General features: G+C 43.8%; 1 protein-coding gene across 1 annotated transcript in view; it reads right to left on the minus strand.

Annotated features, from left to right (window-relative positions):
* LOC145337178 (mitogen-activated protein kinase-binding protein 1-like) overlaps positions 1-16,151 on the minus strand; it is a 117,605-nt gene that overhangs the window by 91,619 nt on the left and 9,835 nt on the right. Inside the window, exon 2 of the mRNA XM_080181976.1 lies at positions 1,478-1,569. Coding sequence (XP_080038102.1) covers positions 1,478-1,569 — 92 coding nt within the window. The remainder of the gene's footprint in view (positions 1-1,477; positions 1,570-16,151) is intronic.

Below are 16,151 nucleotides of genomic sequence, written 5' to 3' on the forward strand. Positions count from 1 at the left end.
GCCTGGACAGAACGGACCCGAAGATGATGTTTCCGTCTGTAGGAAAAACTAGAGGGCACAACCTCAGGCTAAAGGGACGATCCTTTAAAACAGAGATGGGGAGGAATTCCTTCAGAGAGTGGCGTATCTGTGAAGGCCAGGTCATTGAGTATCTTTAAAGCAGAGATAGATAGGTTCCTAATTAATAAGGGGATCAGTGGTACGAGGAAAAGAAGAACGGGGAGGAGGAAAATTTTAGCCATGATTGAATGGTGGAACAGACTCGATGGGCCAAATGGACTGATTCTGCTCCTATGTCTTATGATCTTATTTTGTATTTAACCACTAGAAGTTCCTGAAGAGCAGCTCACGCCAATTCACACATACCTTATAATAATTTGTAAAAAGTAAGATACTTCTCTTTATGTGTTTTGGTGTTAGTTCGAATGGGTGGGTGGGGGCGTTTCTTATATATGTGAGAAGTTGTAAGCCTACAGGTGCAGCAGGTGGTCAGGAAGGCAAATGGGATGCTGGCCTTCATAGCGAGGGGGATTGAATATAAAAGTAGGAGGTCTTGCTGCAACTGTACAGGGCACTGGTGAGGCCGCAGCTGGAGTACTGTGTGCAGTTTTGGTCGCCGCACTTGCGCAAGGATATTTTGGCCTTGGAGGGAGTGCAGAGGAGGTTCACTAGGCTGATACCGGAGTTGAGGGGGTTGAGCTATGAAGAGAGGCTGAATAGACTGGGCTTGTACTCCATAGAACCATAGAAAATTACAGCTCAGAAACAGGCCTTTTGGCCCCTCTTGTCTGTGCCGAACCATTTTTTGCCTAGTCCCACTGACCTGCACTCGTTAGAGTTTAGAAGGATGAGGGGGGGATCTTATTGAGACGTATAAGATGATGAAAGGGATGGATAGGGTAGAGGTGGAGAGGTTCTTCCCACTCAGAAAGGACAGCAGGACTAGAGGGCACAGCCTCAAGATTGGGGGGGGGGGTTACAGTTTAGAACAGAGTTGAGGAGGAACTTCTTCACTCAAAGGGTGGTGAATCTCTGGAATTCTCTGCCCGTTGAAGTGGTGGAGGCTACCTCGCTAAATATATTTAAGACGCGGGTAGATAGGTTTTTGGTAGGCAAGGGGATTAAGGATTATGGGGAGAAAGCGGGAAAGTGGAACTGAGCCACTTCAATCAGCCATGATCTTATTGAATGGCGGGGCAGGCTCGAAGGGCTAGATGGCCTGCTCCTATTTCTTATGTTACGTTCTTAAAATTGTATCCAATTGCATTTCCTAAAGATAGCTTCAGCTATCTAATATAAATTGTACCATTAATGCTGACAAAGTTGCTTTTATATTCCAGCAATAGAAATAACAAATGTAGAAAATAAAATTAAAAGGACAGAGTTATAAAATGGGTCCAATTAAATCCAAAAGCCTACATTAATTGTTTCTTAGATATGAATCCTACAATATCTGGGGTTGCTTAATGTCACTTACCCTGCTGGATATGCCACTAGTCCTGTGGTTAAATCACAGGCTAAACTACTGCTGCTGGAAGCTGTAATTCCAATGACTTTGTCCAGAGTAATCTGAAAAGAGAAACAATTAAATGGCACCCAAGGAATCAGGTAATGGTTATTCAAAGCCCAAAAAGTTATACTAAGGATAATTGAATTGAACTGCAATTCATTCACGACCAGAAGTTTTTTTCTCTACCAGCCCTTCTTCATCCAAACTCCAAGAATGCACACAAAATCAAAACTATTGGTTTAGAACATAGAACACTACAGCACAAACAGGCCCTTCGGCCCACGAGTTGCACCGATCACATCAACACCTATCTATAACCCCCAATCCCATAAAACCCCATATACTCATCCAGAAGTCTTTTAAAAGACCCCAGCGAGTTCGCCTCCACCACCACTGACGGCAGCCGATTCCATTCACTCACCACCCTCTGAGTGAAAAACTTACCCCAACATCACTTCTGTACTTGCCTCCCCGCACCTTAAACCTGTGTCCTCTCGTACCCGGGGAAATAGCCTCTGAGAATCCACCCTATCTATTCCTCTCAACATTTTATAAACCTCTATCAGGTCACCTCTCAACCTACGTCTCTCCAGGGAAAAGAGACCCAGTTCCCTCAACCTAACTTCATAAGTCATGCCTCCCAGTCCAGGAAACATCCTTGTAAATCTCCTCTGTACCCTTTCAATAGCTTCTACGTCTTTCCTATAGTGAGGCGACCAGAACTGCGCACAGTACTCCAAATGAGGCCTGACAAGGGTCTTATAAAGTTGCAGCATTACCTCCTGACTCCTAAACTCAATCCCTCGATTTATGAAGGCCAGTACACCATACGCCTTCTTGACAACCTCTTCCACCTGCGAGGCCGATTTAAGAGTCCTGTGGACCCGGACCCCAAGATCCTTCTGCTCCTCAACACTACCAAGACTCCTGCCCTTGATAGTGCACTCGTTCATCCCGTTGGTTCTGCCAAAATGGACGACTACGCATTTATCCGCGTTGAAGTCCATCCGCCACTTCTCCGCCCAGTCCTGCATCCTATTTATGTCCTGCTGCAACTTTTGCCATCCTTCCAGACCATCCACAACACCACTGACCTTCGTGTCATCAGCGAACTTACTTACCCATCCTTCCACTTCCTCATCCAGGTCATTTATGAAAATGACAAACAGCAAGGGTCCTAGAACAGATCCCTGGGGCACTCCACTGGTGACTGACCTCCATTCAGAAAAAGACCCATCCACAACCACTCTCTGCCTTCTGCAGGCAAGCCAGTTCTTGATCCACAAGGCCAAAGGCCCTTGGATCCCATGCCCTCTCACCTTCTCAAGAAGGTGAGAGGGCATGGTTTACAGGTCTAGAAATTGAGATCACTGCTTACAACTGCAAAGATTCTAGATCAGAATTAGACAAGTTGAACATCTAACATTTCACAAACAATGCAAAAATAAATCTTCTAAAGAAAAAACTACTGAACATTAAAAATCTGGTTGCTCTGTTACAATGCAATTTACAGAGGGTGGCAGGAGGGAAGTAACTAACTTCTAATCCCATCATTCCAGCTTTATGAAATTCTAATAAAGAAACAGGAGCGAGGGGTGCCATTTGGCCTCTTGAGCCTACTGCATCATTAAGATCATGACTTTTCTGATTGTCTTTTGCTTCACATTCCTACTACAACCTTCAACTCTATTATTGATCAAAAATCTGCTTCATGGCTTGTATTAATGACCCAGCCCCCACTACCCAAGAGGAACAGAATGCCAAAAATTAACAACGCACAAGAAAATAAATTTCTTCTCACAGGTTAGGTGCATTGGCCATGCTAAATTCTCCCTTAGTTTACCTCTACAGACACCAGAGCATATGAATGTGGGAATTTTCACAGTAATTTCATTGCAGTCTTAGTGTAAGCCTACTTGTGACACTAATAAACAGACTTAAAACTTCACGTTAAATTCTCATTGCTTGTCGGAGCAAGCTGAGAGGAGGATCGATTTGTGGCTGCAGTGTGAAGGTAAGCGATTGACTTTTTTTTTAGTTTTTCAGGGTTTTTCTTTTTTACAAGTTACTTTAACAGAAAGGCAGAAGTAGGCCACGGCGTGACCTGGGAAGGTTTTTTTTTAAAGCGCAGGAGGTTTAAAAGGCAGGCTGCACTATACAGCAGGCAGTGTCAGTAGCGGGCAGTGGAGTGAGCAGGTAGCAGAGTGAGAGCAAAAGGGCTTTGGCTCAACGGGTGTAGGCAGAAACGGGCGAGGCAAGGAAGGTTTAATTCTTAGTTTTTCTGTGTTCTTTGAAGAAAAAGGGAATTATGAGTGTGAGGCCAGTTTGTTGTTCTCAGCATCAGATGTGGGAGGTCCTGGAGTCTCCTAGCCTCCCGGACGTCCATATCTGCGCCGGGTGCAACGAGCTGCAGCTCCTAAGGGACCATGTTAGGGAACTGGAGCTGCAGCTCGAGGACCTTCATCTGGTCAGGGAGAACTAGGTGGTGATAGATAGGAATTACAGGCAGGTGGTCACACCGGGACCACAGCAGGCAGGCAAGTGGGTCACTGTTAGGAAGGGGAAAGGAGAAATTTTTTGGCTCGGCAAAATACTCCTCAATGCTTATCCAGACCAGTGATTCACAGAAAATGTGAGGAACTGCAATATTTTGGAATACACAGTAGTAGATTTCTATCTTTGAATTTTGACTGACTTATCTCATACAACACAGGATAAAACCATTTGCCTCTGAAAGAGCTATCCAATTGGGGATACTCCGTTCTTTTGTCACTGTCCCATAACATTATCCTTTTTAAATGCAGATCCCATTCCCTTTTGGTTATTGAGCTGTTTCCATTACCCTATCAGCCAACGCATCCTAGATCTTCAGATTTTTAAGTTTTTGGTTTTATTGGATGGTTTTTATTTTTACTGATTTAAATTAAAACTTATTTTAAATCGGTTTTAAAATTTATTTCATTTGGCAACTAACAGTAAAAATTACAGAACTCAGAATGTAGACAAAACAAGAAAATTGTATGAGCTTTTAAACTCCATATTGCTATTACTGTGTTAGCTAGCTCTATTATTGTTTAATAAGCCTGATTTAAGCCTTGACTAATGGTCAGATTTTTATGAAGTTAGGAAGACTCTGTGGACCCCAAAAGAAAAAATGGCAGGCAGCACCCAGATGCTGAAGTTCAGTCCCCACAGACAGATGGAAATTTTGCCAGGAGGAAACAGTCACATGAACATGGAGTGATTTGAGAAATGTTTATATTCTTCCCAGCTCATTACCTATCTAGATTTTGCTTCCACTGTCCACTCAGATCTTTCCAATGATTAGCTTTTAAACTTTATAAAAAGAAAGAGGCTGATTCTCCCCAAAAAAATTCTAAATGTCGAATTCGCGTGAAAATTTGAGGAAATTATGCTGTTTTTTTTCAAGTGGGAGTTCAGGGAAGAATCTCCCGTACTAGTGTAAATCATGAAAAACAAAAAAAAATCAATAGGCGGGTCCTATTCCCAACGGAGAGGCCGGCAACATAGTGCTGAGTCGGCCACTGCCTATGCACTAATCTGTCAGTGCTGAGGTTGGTGCATGCGCAATGGTTCCTGTCTGCCGGCCTCCCAATTGTTTAGTTTATTTATTAGTGTCACAAGTAAGGTTACGTTAACATTGCATTGAAGTTACTGTGAAAACCTGAGAGTTTTGGCCAGCGATTGAGCTGGCCAGTACAACAACCACGTATCGCTGGTCCTCCAGGGCCCACAGCCCAATCACTGGCCCCTAAATATGCCCTGGTCAGGCCTGACCCTCCCCTATCTCGATCACCGCTACACACTCCCCCACTCCCGAGCCCTGATCAACAACCCTGACCACCCTCTCCCCTCCCTACCACGACCATACCCTGGTGGCCTCCCTCCATCTGATCGCAATCCCAAAGCACAGAGTGGCACCAGGATCCCCCCACCCCCATCCCTTTGTAAATGCTACATGCCTGGTGGACACTGGCACTGCCAAGGTGCCAAAGCCCAGGGGCAATCCCTGCCCTCCCAGTGCCCAACCTTCTGAGCAGGCTCAGATTTCAGTCCTGGACCCGCTAATAGTAATTACATTTGTATTTACATAAATTTTCTGGCGCCTATTTCCAGCATGGAGCTGATGGCACCAGGAATCCAATGCTGGATTCCAAATGCCCATCATGGATGCTGTGGACCAGGTGCTATCTAAATTTCCCAGCCCACTGTGCTAAATTAAAAATCAGTGCTGCAGGATGGGAGAGCCGCCCCAGAATATCTAGAAATAGATTTAAGCAGATATTTCCCAACATGTATGCATGGTTTTAAGCAACTTTGGACCTTATACTTAGAAATCATAGAAACCCTACAATACAGGAAGAGGCCATTCGGCCCATCGAGTCTGCACCGATCACAATCCCACCCAGGCCCAGCCTCTTGACTTACAAAATTGTACAGAAGTTTGATAAAACAGCTGACAAGCAACAATACAGTAGTGTTTAGGGAGGCATGGTAGCACAGTGGTTAGCACTACTGCTTCACAGCTCCAGGGACCTGGGTTTGATTCCCAGCTTGGGTCACTGTGTGGAATTTGCACATTCTCCTCATGTCTGTGTGGATTTCCTTCGGGTGCTCTGGTTTCCTCCCACAGTCCAAAGATGTGCAGGTTAGGTTAATTGACCATGCTTGAATTGCCCCTTAGTGTCCTGAGATGTTTAGGTTAGAAGGATAATTGGTTAAAATATGTAAGGATATGGGGGTAGGGCCTGGGTGGAATTGTGGTCGGTGCAGACTCGATGGGCCGAATGGCCTCTTTCTGTATTGTGGGGTTTCTATGATTTCTAAGTATAAGGTCCAAAGTTGCTTAAAACCATGCATACATGTTGGGAAATATCTGCTTAAATCTATTTCTAGATATTCTGGGGCGGTTCTCCCATCCTGCAGCACTGATTTTTATTTTAGCACAGTGGGCTGGGAAATTTAGATAGCACCTGGTCCGCAGCATCCATGATGGGCATTTGGAATCCAGCATTGGATTCCTGGTGCCAACTTGTTAAGACTCCAGCCACTGAAACCTATTCTTGTGTTTGATCTCTGATGCATTATGTTTCCCTCTACAGAGATACTGTGAGAACACTGACTCTTTTCTGTTTCAGCATTCACAATATTTTGATTTTATGATGCACTCGTGTTTATGCCTTTTTTGTTTGCCTTCATACATGGGCCAGAAATTTACCTGGACAAAAGGACTTGCCTTTCTGACAATAATCATTGCTGTTGCTTCAGTACTTTAGCATCAAACACAGTTAGCCATAAACAAGACATTTGGTCCTATTCCAATTCATTACACACGCCTGAATGTGCTGCCATCATGAATTTTCTAAACGTACCATGCAAGAATTGGCAGCACTGGGAGTTAGCCTCTTGCTGTCTTGACTTAAGGCAATGTTCAATTTTAGTTGCAGTTATTTTTCAAAAGGAATCAGGCATACAAAATAACAGTTACAAGTGCTGCAAACCTTAAACAGCAATCTCTGCAATGGCATAAGAACATAAGAACATAAGAACATAAGAACATAAGAACATAAGAACATAAGAACATAAGAAATAGGAGCAGGAGTAGGCCATCTAGCCCTTCGAGCCTTCGAGTAGTTGGTTGTCATTAATTGACAGTTTGGAAGCAGGATGTTTAGTCACATTTCTTGACTTTTTAAACAAGGAAAGATTTTATCAAGTCAGCAGTGGATTAATGAAAGCAATGTGCACTCTTTTAGATGCAGCTGATATCCTATATGCTTATATACAGATCATTAGTACAAGTATCACTTGCAGAATCCAGTGCCTGACACAATTGACCACAATATCCTCCTCCAAACCCATCACGACATCCAACTCAGTTGAACTGATTCACCTTTCTATTCTCATCTAACTGTAGCCAGTTAGTGTTCTCATCTAATTGTAGCCGGAACATGACATGCAGTGGCTTCTTTGCCTTCTCCCGTACTGTTACTGGTGTCCCTGTTTCTACGTACAGCCCCGCATCCAAAAGCGCAGTTAACGTTCATACGTACATCAAGGACACACTGTTGCTAAATTATCAGTGCGCTGATAATTTACAAGATGAGCAGAAATGTCCTTCCATTAAACATCAGCAAAACTAACGTCATTGTTTGTGGCCCACATCCCATCCTCTGTAAACCTGAAGTCATCTGAAGCTCTGTTTTCTGTGTTCCTACTTGCATTAATTAACATCTCCATCATTTGCACTCAGTGATCAACACTGTTGCTTGACTGGGTGCTACCTTGATTTTAAAATTCACATCTTAGTTTCCAAATTCTTTCTTAGCCTTACCCCATATCTGTAATTGCCTCCCGCATACTTTCCTCCAAGATATCTGCATCCATCAAATTCTAGTCTCTTGACGATCCCAGATTTTAATTGCCTATACCATAAGCTCTGGAACTGCCTTCCTAAACTTCAGTGCCTCCACCTGTTCTTCCTTTAAAACTCTCCTTAAAAGCCACGTCTTTGACCAGGCTTTTATCTATCTCCAAACCCACTAAATAGATACAAAACTGGCTTCTTGACAGAAGCCAGAGGCTGATTGTAGAGGGTTGTTTTTCAAACTGGAGGCCTGTGACCAGCAGTTAGCCTCAGGTTATCAGTGCTGGGTCCACTGTTATTTGTCATTTATATTAATGATTTGGATGAGAATATAGGAGGTATGGTTAGTACGTTTGCAGATGATATCAAGATTGGTGGCACAGTGGACAGTGAAGAAATTATCTCCAATTGCAACAGGATCTTGATCAATTGGGCCAGTGGGCTGACGAATGGCAGATGGGAGTTTAATTTAGACAAATGCAAGGTAATGCATTTTAGTAGATTGAACCAAGGCAGGACTTACTCAGTTAACGGTAGGGTGTTGGAGAGAGTTAGAAAACAAAGAAATCTAGGTACATGTTCATAGCTCCTTGAGTCACAAGTGGACAGAGTGGTGAAGAAGGCATTCAGCATACTTCATCGGTCAGAGCATTGAAAACAGGAGTTGAGATGTCTTGTTGAAGTTGTACAAGACATTGGTAAAGACACACTTGAAATACCGTGTACAGTCCTGGTCACCCTATTATAGAAAGGATATTAAACTGGAAAGAGTACAGAAAAGATTTACTAGGATGCTACACGCACTTAATGGTTTTGCGTTGTAAGGAGAGCATGAACAGACTGGGACTTTTTCCCTCTGGAGCATAGAAGGCTGAGGGATGACCTTATAGAGATCTATAAAATAATGAGGGGCACAGATCAGCAACATAGTCAATATGTTTTCCCAAAGGTAGGAGAGTCTAAAACTAGACGGCATAGGTTTAAGGTGAGAGGGGAGAGGTACTAAAGTATCCAGAGGGGCAATTTTTTCCACACAGAGTGCTGAGTGTCTGGAACAAGCTGCCAGACGTAGTAGTAGAGGCAGGTACTTTTGTCTTTTAAAAAGTGTTTAGACAGTTACATGGGTACAATGGGTTTAGAGGGATATGGTCAAATGTGGACAATTGGGATTAGTTTAGGGGTTTAAAAAAGGGCAGCACGGACAAGTTGGGCCGAAGGGCCTGTTACCAGGTAAACCTTTATGATCTCCCCTAATATGTTTCAGTATTTAGTTTTGCTCTAACACTCCAGTTGAAGCACCTTAGGATATGGGTGTTACACAAGTTATTGCTAAAAACAAACAGATGTGTCAATATTTTTCATCTGATGTGCATCAGGACAGATTTAAAAATATCAAGTTTCAAAAGGAACAACAAGTTGTACTGCACCGATTGCAAGTGGACTTATTGGTGCATTCTTCATAGCAACCCCTCAACCAGAGAGCAGTTATACCCAAAGATTTTTAATTGAAAAAAAGCACAAGGGGCTGAACAGCCTTCTGTTCCTATGCATAAACAATCATGCTGCAGGATTTGAATAGCAAATTTCTCCATTACCCTTGGTAATATGCCTTCCTTAACCACTACTCAAACAGATTAACTGGTACTTATTTTCTATTGTGACCATACAGTAAACAAAGTACTCTACTACCTATGCAACCATGACTGCACTCAGTGATTTTTACACCCATTTTTTCCTCAGACGTGGTGATACTTGCAGAACCACATTTGTTACCCATTCCTAGTTACCCTTAGAAGGTTGTGATTAATCTTCTCCTTGAACCATTGCAGTTTGTGTGGCAATGATGCTCTCAATGGTCAAATGGGAAATCCCCAAAACATTAATCCAACACCAATAAAGGATTGGCATTAAACGTTCGTATCAGTATAATGTGCATCGTGGAAGGAAACTTCATGGTCATGGCATTTTCATGACATTGAGAAGAAAAGGAATAGCAGTTACGAAAGGTCACAGGGATGGGCTGTAGAAGTAACTTTGACAAGTTTTGCCAATGCATGGTGTAGCGTAGTTTGTGCATAGGGGGAGAAGACTAGATTATAATTAATATATATTTATCTAGATCCTAACAACAAGCTTACGTTCTCTTGATCATTCCTGCCTTCAAAAATGTATCTCTGCACTACACCGTCCTAGTGCCAGGAAATCACCTTCAATCCATTGCAATTGCAGTCATTAACCAGCCACAAGGAAAAACATTGCGTGAACATCACAAGTGATGTTCTCTACAAGCAGAAGAGGCACCACTACATGACCAGTCACAGAAGACAGCATAAAATTTTTCTGTTGGCTATGAACTAACTGCTGGTAAAACATCCCATCTATGTTCACATATCAATCTGGAGTACTTTAATATCCCCAAGGGTTCACAAATAAGTGTCCTCGCGCAGTGTGCTAATGAACTACAAGAAACAGAGTTCCTGGTGTGCAGTGGACAGACTACAGGAAGTTAGGTTCAATCTGGGTTACTCCATTATTCCACAAACAAAAGTATGTATACAAACAGATGAAAATAGGATTACTTTAGTTTACGATGCCCTCTTCAATCACTCAGCACGTGTACAAGTTAGCATCACATGAGCAATGATCATTTGGATAAAGTACCAGAGATCAGAAGGTTCAAGGGACTGTTCCTCACTAAATCCAATCAATTTTCTATCAAAGTGGGGCAAGTCTTTTAATGTTGCATCAGGCAACAGTCTCAAAGCTCTTAATAGAGGAAGATCAAACTAGAAACTGCAAAATCACTCGAGATTTTTTTTACATGGATAATAAAATCGAGGAACAATTTCTGGGGTAAATTCTTCAACAGTAACACAAATTTGGATCCAACCCAAAGCATTTAAATTTCATATCAGTTTTTCTGACCTTGCCTCAGAGCTCAGATCTTCCACTAACACTGCCAAGTTTTACTTACAGCTCTTAAGCTAAGGCAATCCAAAGTTGTTATACAAGATCATGACTTCCAACAAAATGAAGAGAGTTTTTTTTGGGTGAGGAATCTCACACTCAAAAATTATTCTACCACATTAATGAATAAAGGAATGATGAAACCAAAAGAGAAAACGCAAGTCTGGCAGCATCTAAGGAGAAAAAGAGCTGACATTGAGTCCAGATGACCCTTTGTCAAAGCTAAAAGGCATAGAAAGTAGGAGATATTTATACTGTAGGGTGAGGGAATGAAACATGAATCATAGCCACAGAAACAAGGGGAAAGGTGGCAATTCATAGAGAGAAAAACAAGGTGCAAAAGGCCAAGTGGCAGAGAAGCTGAAATCAGAGGATAAACTGTGACAGATGAGATGAAGACATTGTGGGGGTGAAGGGATAGGAGAAAGGTAAAGTTAAGAAAAGGGGGGAAGGAGAAGTAAAGAGGAAGAAAAAGGGGGATAAAATAGGGGGAAGAGTGGGGGAAAGAAAAATAAAAACAGACAATAGAAAAATAAAAAGTTAAGAAATTGAAGTGGGATAGAGCTAATCATCTGAAGTTGTTGAGTTCAATGTTGAGACTGGAAGGCTGTAATGCTTCTAGCCGAAAGATGAGACGCTGCTCCTCCAGCTTGCGTTGAGCTTCACTGGAACACTGCAGCAGGCCAAGGACACACATGTGGGTATGGGAGCAGGATTTATGTTAAAATGGCAAACAACGGAAAGATGAGGGTCCTGACTGCGCACAGACTGAAGGCGCTCAGCAAAGCAACGTTAATAGGGTGGTGAAGAAAAGCACGTGGGGCACTTGCTTTTATCAATCGAAGCATAGATTACAAAAGCAGGGAAGTCCTGTTGGAGTTGTATAGAACTTTGGTGAGGCCACAGCTAGAATGCTAAATGCAGTTCTGGTCGCCACATTATAGGAAGAATGTGATCGCACTAGAGAGTGGGGTGCAGGGGAGATTCACCAGGATGCTGGCTGGGATGGAGCATTTAACTAATGGAGAGAGGTTCCGTTGGAGCAGAGTCGAGAGGCAGCGATTTTTGTGCGAGTAAGGAGGCAGTAAAAAGGTGCGTTTTTTTTCTGTTTATTTTGCTTAACTGTTTAATTCTAGTTTCAGTTGCGAGTTTTTTCGGCGGTTTTTTTTAAAAAATTAGTTAGAAACCGGAAGTCGTCACTAGGGCGTCGACCGGTACTTGTAGTTTTTTCGGGTTTAAAAGCACTCACCACTGCGAATCGGCCTCATTGTTCCGTTGGAGCAGAGTCGAGAGGCAGCGATTTTTGTGCGAGTAAGGTACTTGTAGTTTTTTTCTAGTCCAGTTATAAATTAGTCCAGAGAGGATACCCGATTCTCTACACTAGTAGAGAATCCCACCCTCCCACCTCCTCTAACCTAAATTATAAGTGTGGGGAAGTTTTTTTTTATATTTTTTACTCTTTTTTGCTGTTACCTGTTTCAGGGATGGCAGTTCGGGCAGTGTGCTGCATCTCCTGTGGGATGTATGTGGTGAGGGACTCCAGTTGTGTTTCAGGGGATTTTACTTGTAGGAAGTGTCTTAGATTGAAGCTTCTGGAGGAGTGTGTTAAGGAGCTGGAGGTGGAATTAGATGAGCTCCGCATAATTCGTGAGGCAGAGAGAGACATTGATAGGAGTTTTAAGGAAATAGTCACTCCTAGTAATCAGTCTTGGGTCAATGTCAAGAGGAGGGGAAAGAAGCATGTGGGAGGAGAATCCCCTGGGGCTGTTCCCCTCCAAAATAGGTTTTCGGTCCTGGAGGCTACAGTTGAGGAAGCATCAACTGGGGATAGCCAAAGGGAGCAGGACTCTGGGGGTGAGCCTATTGTAAAAGCTCAGGTGTCTAGGGGATGCAAGAGATTGGGCCTCGTGATTGGGGACTCTACAGTTAAGGGGACGGATCGGAGAGTTGGTAGTAAGGGTAGGGACTCAGGGCTGGTGTGTTGCCTACCAGGGGCTGGGGTCCGGGATGTGTCAGAGAGGATCTTCAAGACTCTTAGGGGAGAGGGTGATCAACCCCAAGTTATAATTCATGTGGGGACACATGACATAGGGAGGCTAAGGGAAGGGGATATTAAGCAGAGTTTCATGGAGTTGGGATGGAAACTAAAGGCCAAGTCAAACAGAGTGGTTATCTCTGGACTCTTGCCTGTGCCACGGGATAGTTTAGAGAGGAATAGGGAGAGGGAAAGTTTAAACTTGTGGCTGAGGGGATGGTGCAGGAGGGAGGGGTTTAATTACTTGAGCAATTGGGGCTCATTCTGGGGAAGGTGGGATCTCTATAAGAGTGATGGTATACATCTGAACCAGAGGGGAACAAATATCCTGGGGGGTAAATTTGTGAAGGCTATGCGGAGTGGTTTAAACTGATTCAGAGGGGGGGTGGGATCCTGGGTAGAGGGGGTGAAAGTCAGGGGGGCATAGAAGGGGACGGCATTGCACGGCATTGTGGGGGTGGGGCGGAGCGAGGTTTGAAATGTATATACTTTAACGCGAGGAGTATTCGCAATAAAGTGGATGAACTTGCAGCGTGGACCAGTACCTGGGACTTTGATGTTGTGGCCATTTCAGAGACGTGGATAGAGCAGGGTCAGGAATGGATGTTGCAGGTGCCGGGGTACAAGTGCTTTAGTCGGAGTAGAGAAGGAGGTAGAGGGGGGGTGGAGTAGCATTATTGGTCAAGGACTATATCACAGTCTCAGAGAGGAAGTTTAATGAGGACTTGTCTGTTGAGGTAGTATGGGCAGAAATTAGAAATAGGAGAGGAGAGGTCACCCTGTTGGGAGTCTTTTATAGACCTCCTAAAAGTTCTAGAGAGGTTGAGGAAAGGATTGCAGAGACGATCCTGGTTAGGAGTGAAAGTAATAGGGTAATTGTTATGGGGGACTTTAACTTTACTAACATTGATTGGAATTGCTATAGCTCTAGCTCGTTAGAGGGGTCAGTTTTTGTTCAAAGTGTGCAGGAAGGTTTTTTGACTCAGTATGTAGATAGGCCAACTAGAGGTGAGGCTATATTGGACTTGGTGCTGGGAAATGAGCCAGACCAGGTGCTAGACTTGGAAGTTGGTGTGCTTTTTGGTGATAGTGACCACAATTCGGTTACGTTCACCTTAGTGATGGAAAGGGATAGGCATGAACCTCGGGTCAGTAGTTTTAGCTGGGGGAAGGGTAATTATGAGGCCATTAGGAGAGAATTAGGAAGCATTGGTTGGACTAGGAGATTACAGGGACTAGGAACGTCTGAAATGTGGAGTTTTTTCAAGGAGCAGCTACTGCGGGTCTGTGATAGGTATGTCCCTGTCAGGCAAGGAGGAATTGGTAGGGCTAGGGAACCGTGGTGCACAAAAAAAGTTGATTTGTTGGTTAGGAAGAAGAAGGAGGCTTATGTTCGCATGAGGCTTGAGGGCTCGGGTAGTGCAGTAGAAAGCTTTAGATTGGCTAGGAGGGAGTTGAAGAGGGAGTTAAGAAGGGCTAGAAGAGGGCATGAGATGACTTTGGCTGATAGGATTAAGGAGAATCCTAAGGCGTTCTACAGGTATGTCAAGAACAGAAGGTTGGTTAGGGCAAGATTAGGGCCAGTTACAGACAGTAGGGGGAAGTTGTGTGTGGAACCGGAAGAGATTGGAGAGGCATTGAACCATTATTTCTCTTCGGTGTTCACGCAGGACGATATGAATGTAGCTGAGGAGGTCACTGGGGTGAAGGGGTGTAAAATAGAAAGTATTGCAGTTGATACAGAGGATGTGTTGGATATTCTAGAAGGGTTGAAAATAGATAAGTCCCCTGGTCCAGACGGGATTTACCCTAGGATTCTATGGGAGGCAAGAGAGGTGATTGCAGAGCCACTGGCTCTGATCTTCAGGTCGTCGTTGGTCTCTGGTATAGTACCGGAAGATTGGAGGACAGCGAATGTTGTCCCATTGTTTAAGAAGGGGAACAGAGACTTCCCTGGGAATTATAGACCAGTGAGTCTTACTTCTGTAGTGGGCAAGGTTTTAGAAAGAATTATTAGGGATAGGATTTATAGTTATTTGGAGAGTAATGAATTGATTAGAGATAGTCAGCATGGTTTTGTAGCGGGAAGGTCGTGCCTTACTAACCTTATTGAGTTCTTTGAGAAGGTGACCAAAGAGGTGGATAGGGGTAAGGCAGTAGACGTGGTATATATGGATTTTAGTAAGGCGTTTGATAAGGTTCACCATGGTATGCTTCTGCAGAAAATGCAGATGTATGGGATTGGTGGTAATTTAGGTACTTGGATCAGGAATTGGTTAGCAGATAGGAGACAGAGGGTGGTGGTTGATGGTAATTATTCATCATGGAGTTCGGTTACAAGTGGTGTGCCTCAGGGATCTGTTTTGGGGCCACTGCTGTTTGTAATCTTTATTAATGATCTGGATGAGGGTATAGTTGGGTGGATTAGTAAGTTTGCTGATGACACCAAAGTCGGAGGTGTGGTAGATTGTGAGGAAGGGTGTCGAAGTTTGCAGGGTGACTTGGACAGGTTGCAGAGCTGGGCCGCGAGGTGGCGGATGGAGTTTAATGCGGAGAAGTGTGAGGTAATCCATTTCGGTAGGAATAACAGATGTGTTGAGTATAGGGCTAACGGGAGGACTTTGAATAGAGTGGAGGAGCAGAGGGATCTAGGTGTATGTGTACATAGATCCCTGAAAGTTGGGAATCAAGTAGATAAGGTTGTTAAGAAGGCGTACGGTGTCTTGGCGTTTATTGGTAGGGGGATTGAATTTAGGAGTCGCAGCGTCATGTTGCAACTGTACACAACTCTGGTGCGGCCGCACTTGGAGTACTGTGTGCAGTTCTGGTCCCCACATTACAGGAAGGATGTGGAGGCTTTGGAGAGGGTGCAGAGGAGGTTTACCAGGATGTTGCCTGGTATGCAGGGGAGGTCCTATGAGGAGAGACTGAGGGATTTGGGGTTGTTTTCACTGGAAAGAAGGCGGCTAAGAGGGGATCTTATAGAAACATATAAGATGATTAGAGGTTTAGATAGGGTGGATGGTGATAGCCTGTTTCCTCGGATGGAGAAAGCTAGCACGAGGGGCCATGGCTTTAAATTAAGGGGGGGTAGTTATAGGACGGATGTCAGGGGCAGGTTCTTTACCCAGAGGGTGGTGAGGGACTGGAATGCCCTGCCTGCTGCAGTTGTAAATGCGCCTAGTTTGGGGGCATTTAAGAGATTGGTGGATAGGTTTATGGACGAAAAGGGATTGGTTTAGATTAGTGGG

Source organism: Carcharhinus amblyrhynchos, unplaced genomic scaffold, assembly GCF_965287045.1.
Source record: "Carcharhinus amblyrhynchos unplaced genomic scaffold, sCarAmb.v2.hapA scaffold_44, whole genome shotgun sequence".
Classification (NCBI taxonomy): Eukaryota; Metazoa; Chordata; class Chondrichthyes; order Carcharhiniformes; family Carcharhinidae; genus Carcharhinus; species Carcharhinus amblyrhynchos.